This window comes from Vipera berus (genome assembly GCF_964194415.1).
Source record: "Vipera berus genome assembly, chromosome: 1".
Taxonomy (NCBI): Eukaryota; Metazoa; Chordata; class Lepidosauria; order Squamata; family Viperidae; genus Vipera; species Vipera berus.
Window position 1 is genome coordinate 100,900,800 of NC_138202.1, and position 10,511 is coordinate 100,911,310.

Here is a 10,511-nt window from a genome sequence, read left to right on the forward strand (position 1 = left end):
ACAGTTTAGTTAGGTGCATTACACTTGAATACAAGAGTCCTGGTGGCATAGTGGTTAGAAAGCAGTATTGCATGCTAATTGCTGATTGCCAGCAGTTCAATCCTGATCTGCTCAAGGTTGACTCAGCCTTCCATCCTTCTGAGGTCAGGAAAATCAGGACCCAGATTGGTGGGGGCAATATGCTGACACTGTAAACCGCTTAAAAGAGGGCTGTAAAGTACTATGAAGTGGCATATAAGATTAAGTGCCATTGTTATTGCTAATTTTCTAATAACAAAGCAAGCCTATTAAAAACCTACTATCAGAAAGAGAGGCTGCTAATATGGTACAATAGAAGCTACTGTTTTCTTATTGTGGAAATAGGCAGGTTTCTCTTGAGTCAAGTTACATGTAAGTGTTAGAACTGAGAGCAGAGACAGGAAATTTTAAAATTGTTTTCTGTATTTTTTTTAATAAATATTAAAAGTTTAGCATTTGATTCTAAGCTTGCCTATAGGCATCATTTTAAACTCATTTTGCTTTAGATTTTTATATCTGGTCTGTTACCCTTCTTTCTACTCCGCAGGACAGTGTTCACCAGGTGAATATTCAGCTGACGGATTTAAACCCTGTCTTTCATGCCCTTCTGGGACATACCAGCCTGAACCAGGTCGAACATCTTGTTTTATGTGTGGAGGAGGTCTGATGACAAAATTTACCAGTGCAACAGTGTTTCAGGATTGTGAGACTAAAGGTAAGAATGGCAAGATTTCAAAACATTAAGCCATCATTTATTTCAGTCCTAAATTTTCATATCTCCCTCCCTCTGATCTGATCTGAATTTCTATACAGGTTGTTCTTGAGTGACAACCATTTATTCAGCAACCATATGAAGTGATGATGAACGAGTTGTACTAGTTATGATTGCCTTTTGTGACCTTCCTTGCCAGCTTCCCACAACTTCTCCTTCCCCAGCTAAGATAGATAATACTTTACTACCTACAGGAATACTTTTCACCATCCAAAATATAAGAACACCTACAGTAGTTGAAAATATCTTACATTAGACCAGCGGCTCCCAACCTTTTCTATACCCCGCACCCCTACAAGGCTTCTGATATATTCTTGCACCCCTTACAAAAGTTCGAAATAAACAACAAACTATGCATATACACTATAATTTTGAAAACTTTTCACACCCCCTGGAATATCATTTTACACCCTGCATTAGACCAAAAATACTATTTTAGGCAAGAAATAATTGGCATATCCTCCAATCAAGCAAGGCAGATTTAATCTCAGTGGCATTTCAAATAGTGAGCTTCCTATAATGATTTTTGTTTTTGCACGAAATTGAATATATTTTTCACCTGTGTGCCTTCTTGTGTCATAAATGTTATATGCATCTATTATGCAATAAACACAGTTATGAAAATCTATGCTTTATGCTTTTTTATAGTGTGAAATCTGTGTTTTTATACCAATTTGCAGATATACTATGAAAATCATACAAGCTTTTATTATACAGGGTTATAAGCATATCGACTTGTATAAATTTATTTTCAGGAAAATAGTTAAATGACTTTAAGATGAAGTACGCTTCTATTATGCCATAATTTTTCAAAATATTAGCTCAAGCTGATTACTTATTTTCATTTATAGTGCAGTGCTCACCTGGACACTTTTACAATACAACTACGCATCGTTGTATCCGCTGCCCAAATGGAACATATCAACCGGAGTTTGGACAGAAGTACTGTATTTCATGTCCTGGAAACACAACTACTGATTTTGATGGATCCACAAACATATTGCATTGCAAAGGTGAAGATTGGTGCGAAGTAAGAATAGTAAATTTTAGAATCCAGGAGATCGGTACAACTTGCCCTGCTTATATTCAGTTCAGTTGACATTTTTTCACATAGGTGAAGAATCCTGTGCCATAGTTCCTTCTTGAGTTGCTGTGATAACATTTCTATATATATCGAATCACATGAGATTTCTTTCCTTGGGGGAATTGTAGCTTATATTCTGCCAAGGAGTCAAGGCAGGCTAATACCAGAGCAACTAGATTCAGTTTTAGTATAAACGTATTCTCTAAAATGTTTAGCTGCTCTACTACCATGTCAATTAATATGAGGTGTCCTTAGTGTAAGAATCTTCAATAATGCTTCTAGGCATCCTGTACTTAATCCTCTGTTATTGCTGTCTTTCACTTCTTCTCATTAACTCATAAAACGAAACTCATAAAAACTCAAACTGTGTTCCAAGGGCTTTCTTTAGTATATTGGATTCTGCTCCCTTTTGGGATGCAGTATATTTGACCTGGTTGTTTTCTTTGGTACCGGTCTCAGTGCAACTTATATAAGTGGAAACAAGAACAGTTGCCAACAGTTTCATCAAGGTTTCTACTCAGAATTCTGTAACTGTACCTAAGACCTTGCTTCCTAAGACTTGTTTACTCTCTTCTACCCACTGCCAGCAGTATGTAGCAGTCTCCCTCATTCCAATGTAGGGAGCCAGTGTATTCCAGCCATCTTCTAAAGGGCTCATTCATTTCATTTCATATATGCCTCACCTTTTTGTTCTAGATAAAGGCTGTTAACAAAATTAAAACAAAAACATAAATTTGACATGTTTAAATTAACACTAAAATTGACACATAATTTAACATTAATATATAATAATTTAACAATTAAAAACTTAGCAAAAAAAAGAGATGTATCTTCAGTATTCTTCCCAATACTGAATTTATGGGAGCCAAACTCAGTTTACAAGAAAGTGTACTCCATAACTGAAGAACAGTACAAGCAAAGGCGCTCTTGCACCTCAGAAAGATTGGCCTTTGATAGCAACGGCCACATGCAAAGGGTCTCTTCTATAGATATTAATAGCTGGACATATTCATAATGAAATAAGAGTTCCTTAGATAGTCTAGTAAGTTGTACAATCTTTTCCTTTTTAAAAACGAAGGCTAACTGTGTTGTAGGTGTGATTTGGTTGACATCTGAGTACAATTCAAAGTGCTGGCCATTATCTTTAAAGTGCTACATGGTTCGACATTTTGATAATTTAGGGACTTTCTGCTTCAAGTGAAATGTATCCATTCAAATGTAGACCTTCATGAACAGGTCTAGATTTGGAATGATGTTGGTTACCTCTGTGAGTTCTGGGAAGAGAAGCTCGGACAAATGTTCTTTTTTACCATGTCCTTCATACTTAGGCAGCCTTCCATAAAGACTCAAAAGATATATTTCCCAAGAGCTTTTAAAAAGGTGGTTAAAATGGAATGTCCCAAAGAACATATGGTGTCCAATGTTGCCAGGGCTGGTTATTATTATTTTATTTTATTATAGGTTTAATGAGAATGTGGGTTATTTGTGGTTTCATGATTTAATTGATATATGTAAACCACTGGGAATCCATGTGGAATCATTGGTATAATATTGCAGGGTCTGGATTTCATTTCAGCCTGTTCCTAACTAACACACACACACACACACACACACACACACACACACACAAAGAGTCTATTACTGAATTAGGCAATCTTCAAAGGAACCAATTATTCCTTGGAATTAAGAAGTAAGGAGCATCAGAGATTGGCACCATCTGGGTACTAAAGACATCCCACCCAATGCCTTACACTCATAAATGATGGTTTTGAGGGACTGGAGGAAGTGCTGCTACCAAGACAAAGGTTAGATAAATCTAAGTTCAGGACACAACAATAACCTGAAAACATCTCAGGGAAGACCCTGCCTAACAGGGAGGGAGGAGGGAAGAACATTCAGACTTGCAAGATTCTATTACTGTAAACCTATAATTGGCCTGCATCATTTTAGTTTCCTAATCTAGTCTACCTTGGAGAGCTTTCACTAGTCAGCAGTGTAAGTGTTGAACAGTAGAGCTCCAGCACTGTCTTCTGGATATAGCCATAAAGGAACAGTGTCTCAAAGTCTAATCCCACCTAGCAGTCTGAACATTTCCAAGGCCAATGTATTGAAAGTACCAAAATATCCAGGGTATCGAACAGGGCTTCATTTTTATCCAATTTAATTGCAGATCCTCTATCAAGTCAACCATACCAGTTTTAATACTCAGTACTGTCACCATTTAACTAAGCCATGTAATGGTTTCTCCTCAGACTCCACAAATGGAGAGTGTAGGTGAATCATAGAGAAGATCAGAAGAAGGAAACCATTAGCTGTTGGTAATGGAGGATGTCATTTTAGACAATATATCAAGATAAAATGTGTGATGAGGAAGGGGTCTGTGGATTGGTTGCAATATTTGGTCATCTTGGAGGCAATAAAGACAATCATAGGTTGGTTGGAATAATTGGCAAGCATTGATTTCCCCCCCCCCCTTGTAGTGAGGAGATTGAACATATGATATGAATATCAGCATAGCTATGAAAATTATGAATATGGCTACCAAAATGCCACTGGTATAATCCATTGTGTCAATGAGATAATCAAGTGAAGTAAAATAGTCATGGGGAAGGACTGTGTATGTTATCTTTGTCAAACATGGACGATGTCAGGTCCACAAATAGGGTGATGTGAACATACTTCATTTTGAATCATTGCAAGCAGTTGTATATTAACAGTTGTTTAAGAAACCGTATGTTTGATTTCTATATAGAAGCTGAAGTTTGGTTTACAGTGTTTGATGAGTTTGGTGGCATTGGTTATCTTCTTCCACCCACCCTCCCATCCCCCGACCTTTTTTTCCGTAGGCCATAATATGGATAATAGATTCCATTCTTTTTCCAGACAGACATTGCGGGGGTGAGCTTGGAGAGTTTACTGGATACATTGAGTCCCCAAACTATCCTGGAAATTATCCTGCAAACACTGAGTGCACTTGGACCATAAATCCACCTCCTAAGCGCCGTATTTTGATTGTAGTTCCAGAAATATTTTTACCAATAGAAGATGAATGTGGAGACTACTTGGTGATGAGAAAAAGTTGTAAGTTAAAATTAAGTAGATTTTGTTTCTCTGGATTTCTGTGTCAGTTGGCGCTCTATATAAAGTAACAATAAAAGAGCTACGCTGTGTTTATAGGCTTGCATATACTAATGCTTAGGTGAATAAAGGAGCATGGATCCAAAGTCTGGAAATTCTATTGTTTTATTTTCCTTGGGCTGATCTCTTCAGTACAAAAGTAATCCTTTCAATGGGAAAAAGATGTACAAATGATATTAATGCCTTGTAGGTGAGAAAAGCTCCTTTGTACAGTTTCAAACACTACAGGTAGTCCTCGAGTTATGAATCCATTCCATTCATAACTTGAGGATTCATAGGAGTGAATGGTGTACCTTGAACATGATCACTCCCTAAATGAATGTGCGGTTCGTTAAGTGCACATTAGGTATATCAGGGTGAGGAAGGCCATGGGGGGGGGGCTAGTGATGGAACAGGCCACCTGCTTCAGGCCTCCCAAGGCCTCCCTTGACCCACTGAGATAACTCATGCTCCCCACAATTGCTTCCCCCCCATCCTGTCATGACAGGTGACTAACTTTGTGAAGATGTAGTGAGCTGTCCCCTCTCCATCTGTCTCCTCTCCAGCCTTTCTGCCACACAAGATCATGGCACCCAGAAGCTTCCAGTCTCAGGGAGACTTTGGGTCAGCGAAATTGCTACTTCAAAGCATCTGGCCCGCTTGCAAACTCTTTGGGTGCCGAGACTGGAAGCTTCTGGAGGCTGTGATCTCGTGGAACTTCAGGCATCCAGTCTTTACACAAAATGTGTTTGAGGAAAGGCCTTTGCCGTCAAGAACGATGCCCTGGTTTGATGCATGCGTCACTCTCGGCCTGCGTTCTTGGCAGCAAAGACCTTGAGGAAAGGCCTTTGCCACCAAAAACGAAGTCTCAGCTTGATACAATCGTCACTCCTGGCCTGCATTCTCAGCGGCAACTGCCTTGAGAAAAGGCCTTTGCTGCCAAGAACAAAGGCCAGGAGTGATGCATGCGTCAAGCTGGGGCTCCATTCTTGGCGGCAAAGGCTTTTTGCAAAGATGGCAAAAGGCTTTGCAAATGGGGGGGGAGCCTTTAAGGTTTCAGCCCTTCCCTCCATTTACAAAGCCTTTTGCTGCAAATCTCGTCCAGGCCTCCGTTTGCAGAGAACAGTGTAGTAATGTGTTGTGAAACACTTTTTAAAAAAAATCGTTGGAGATTCTTTCCAAGATCTTTTCCCACAACAGACTACAATACTCTTATTTTGGAAATGTTGGGAAAAGTTTGAGAGTAGTTTAAAATGCACCAAAATGCTTTCATACTATGTTGAGAGCAACAGTGACAAATGTTGTATACATTACAATGAAATTGAAAAACAAACACCTCTGAAATAACAGCCTCCACTATTCTGGCACCATATAACTCTACTTTGATTGCTGTCCCAGAATTCTCAGTTCTTAGCTTGGTTGCATCAGGAAAACACTTTACTAAAGCAGACTTCAGTAGATAAACATAGTGATTACAGATAGCAGTCATCTGCTTTTCACTAGAAGACTTTGGCAACAGGATAACTGAATGAGATCTTCGGGGAAAACTAATATTGGGGCAATAGTAGGACCTTATGGGAAATAAAGCATAATAGAACTCTGATATCTGCATTTGTACATTTTGTTTGCCAGCTTCCACCAATTCTGTGACCACGTATGAAACCTGCCAAACATATGAACGCCCTATAGCTTTCACTTCCAGGTCCAAAAAGCTCTGGATCCAGTTCAAATCAAATGAAGGAAATAGTGCAAAAGGATTCCAGGTCCCTTATGTAACCTATGATGGTAAGTCAAGAAAGTTTAAATGTGGGCATTTTATTTTTGTTATTTATATTTCTGCACTTCCATAATTGAAGAAAGTAGAAAGAGAAGATCTCAAGAAGATGAATAGGTAGTGAGCAGTTATTTAGCACCTGAACTTTCCAATATGCGAAACTTGCTTGCTGTACTCACAGATCATACTAAATCATAAGTGATTTACTGATTTGGCCTACTATATATTGTGATCCCAGTCACTGTGATTTGCAAATTGTAGTTTATGGCTAAGTCAACAAACCGATGGTTGAATTAATCATGGCTGGGCACAATATATGAATCCAATCATAAGATAAATAGTTTAGAAAATATTAGCAATCATTGTGTTACCTGATGTTTTAACTGTTCATCAATCTTTATAGATTGAAAGTCAGTTTTGAAAGAGGTTAACCTGGAATATAGATACACTGTATAGTCTCCTTTATTTGGGGGGAGTATATTTTGTTTATCTGAGAATACAGAATTAGAATTCCTGGATAGAAAATGGCAGCAATTGCATTGATGCAGCTTAAGGCTTTAATAAAGAACTTTTATGAAAAAATGTGTTTGACTTGACAGATGGTTTTCTTAAATCATGTCATGTCTTACTAATCAGCCATGCCAGGATGCATCATTTCTGCACAAAATGATGTAGGGTTAACTGTATCTGATCAGAGAAATTGTTATGGTATTTAGGGCCATGATAGTAAGGCAGATACTGTAGCTGTTTTCAGAAAAAGTTCTGAATGTTTCATTGGTTTTTGTATTTTATGTAATACATTTTTTACAAGATGTGTTCTGTGTAATATTGTGACTTCTCTATTCCTTGATTACTCTGTTATAGCTGAGATTATATTTTTAGATTTAGGAAGAACTATCATATGTTTTCACTCAGCCCTGGGAAGTTACTTTTTTCATAACTGTTCCAGTGGTTTCACACTTTCTGCTTTGAAGTTAAATTTGGGACTAATCAATATTTCAGGCAGAGACAAAGAGAACTAGCAGCTTTCTCTCCATATGATCTCTGGCCATTATTCCAAGTTAAACAGGAATTCCCTCAGGGTAATGACCATCCCCAAACAAATCTGGTTTGGGCATGATGAACTCCAAATGCCTGACATGTGTTTCTTTTAAAGAGCTAAATTTGGCTTTGCTGTAATCAGTGGTAACTTTCTGATCTCAGTTTTCTGAGACAGCCTTTGTTCCAGAATTTTGGAACTGAGCTTGATATAATTCCCATAAAGAAAACACATTTGTGGAACTCACATGCTTGCTGTAAAAATAGCAAAAGCTATTGAGTAATGGTTTTATTATATAAGGACAATGGAGAATAAGAATGGTGATGGTGGATATTTTTAACACAGTAAGTGTTAAGGAAAAAAGTTGTTGAAATGTACAAAGTAGAGTTTGTAAGAATAGTCATGATCTGAATATAGTAGTATCAACCTTTTACTATGGAAAATTTTGTTTCTGTCTTTTTTATATGGTTCTCTTATTGAAATTATTTTGGAATATATTAATTCTTCAAATTACGGAAGTAAGCCTCTAATTTTTTGATTGTACATTACAAAAAAAATCTATAATAACCCTGGGATGCTTTTAAATTGCTTTACATGTTTAAATGTAAATGATCTGTGTTTGCCTAAACGGAATATTTTTGACTCTTTAACAAGTAAGCAAGATTAATGCTGCTTTGTGTATTCTGAATAGAGGATTATCAGGAGCTAATAGAAGATATAGTCAGAGATGGTAGACTTTATGCATCAGAAAATCACCAAGAGATCCTTAAGGTAATCTTATTTCTAACCTTGCCTGAAAGAAAATAGGAATTAAGCTTTTTCATAGTCAAAAGATTTATGCTGTTACTCATGATCTATGAAGTGCAATGAGTTGGCAATGTATTAATAAATTCTTGTGACAGAGGGAAGTGGGTACCAACATAGGAAGGCAAGTATATCTTTCTAACAAGAACAGCTATCTGCTACTATTATTATAATTATTGTATATTACACATATATTGCCTTGACACTCTGGAACTCTTGAATAGCTAGTTGAGGCAGTGCTGACTAAAAGTACATTATTATTTGAAGCAAAAAAACCAAAAGTGGTTTCTTTATTCATGTGCCCTGAGACTATACAGGTAGTTTTTGACTTACGACTACAGTTGAGCCCTAAGTTTCCATTGTTAAGAGAGACAGTTGTTAAATGTGAGTTTTGCTCTATTTTACAATTTTTCTTACCATAGTTGTTAAATCAGTCGCTGCATTTATTAAATGAGTAAGACTGTTGTTAAGTGAACCTGGCTTCCCCATTGACTTTGCTTGTCAGAAGGTCACAAAAGGGGAATCACATGACCACGGGACACGGCAACCATCATAAATACATACCAGTTGCCAAGGGTCTGAATTCTGATCCTGTGCCCACAGGGATGCTGCAATGGTTGTAAGTGTGAAAAATGGTCATAAGTCACTTTTTTTCAATCCCATTGTCACTTCACACGGTCACTAAATGAATTGTTGTAAGCTGAGGACTATCTGTATATGGTTAAGGAGGGAGTGGAAAATTTCAGAGTAAAAAATACTGTTTCCCGCTTATGAAGTGGTAAAGACAATAGAAAACTTTGATCTTAACGTTGCACTCTCTCTCTCTTCCCCTCCTTCCCTCCCCCCAACCCATGCCTTAGGATTCCATCCATATTGGCTTGGGCTTCTAAACAAAAGGCAGAATCTAAATCTGACATAAATAAAAGTAACAGGGCATCACCTGGCTAATAATCCTTTTCTGACTTTAGTTTTTAATAGTTACTATATTAAATGTGCTTTTGTCTTATTGTTTATTTCAAGTCATCATCAAATGATTAAAAATATTTACCTTATTCTTTCAGGATAAGAAGCTGATAAAGGCATTATTTGATGTCTTGGCCCACCCACAGAATTACTTTAAGTATACAGCACAAGAATCTAGGGAAATGTTTCCAAGATCTTTCATTCGACTGTTGCGTTCTAAGGTCTCCAGATTTTTGAGACCTTACAAATAATGTATATTACATTTTTTTAAAAAAAACTTTAAGTTCTTAACTGTACAGGCTTGTTTTATATTCTTTTTTATAGGGCAGTCTGGAAAAAACTGACGAGCCAATTGTATACAACATGTATATTTTAAATTAAAAAGATAATTATTTCAGTCCATGGAGGTTTTTCTCTTGTCTCATAATCCACTGGATGACTGTCTATTTTAGAAAGTTGCGCAATTGTCTTGGAGGTGATGCAGTGATAACTAATCATGATTAATGTGAATATTCTTGAAAAGCAAGAATGATGGCAGCAGTTTAAAAGAGTGAGTCCATCATGTCTGATCAGTCCACTTTGGAATTTCAGAGTTGATAAAGACAACACAGGCTTAAATGTCAATGTGATATGAGAAAAGATTGGTTTTCAAAGTGTGATTTCAAAACAAACCAAAGCATGATGTGAATCTTCTGCTTTTTCATTAAAAAGAAATAGTACAGTAGTTTTTTCAAGTAGAAAACTACTTTCAAGTGGATTTTAAAGTGAGAATGATAGCAATCCTTTTGTACAGAATCCTTTATTTCTCAACATTCTGGTAGCCAATTCAATATTTAACATTACTTGAGTTACCCTGGACGAAGAGTGAATATTTATGTTCTCAGACATTCCAATGGTAAATGAATAAAAACTATGTGTAGGGAACGGGGGAAGGTATAAT

At 37.0% G+C, this 10,511-nt stretch overlaps 1 protein-coding gene across 1 annotated transcript in view; it reads left to right on the forward strand.

Moving 5' to 3' along the window:
- The window catches only part of SCUBE2 (signal peptide, CUB domain and EGF like domain containing 2), a gene marked incomplete at its 5' end in the record, with an annotated part of 60,559 nt that extends 50,564 nt beyond the window's left edge, over positions 1 to 9,995 (forward strand). Inside the window, 6 exons of the mRNA XM_081313418.1 lie at positions 566 to 733; positions 1,642 to 1,803; positions 4,758 to 4,955; positions 6,624 to 6,776; positions 8,496 to 8,575; positions 9,670 to 9,995. Coding sequence (XP_081169544.1) covers positions 566 to 733; positions 1,642 to 1,803; positions 4,758 to 4,955; positions 6,624 to 6,776; positions 8,496 to 8,575; positions 9,670 to 9,822 — 914 coding nt within the window. The 3' untranslated portion in view covers positions 9,823 to 9,995. The remainder of the gene's footprint in view (positions 1 to 565; positions 734 to 1,641; positions 1,804 to 4,757; positions 4,956 to 6,623; positions 6,777 to 8,495; positions 8,576 to 9,669) is intronic.
- Positions 9,996 to 10,511: the final 516 nt, after the last annotated feature.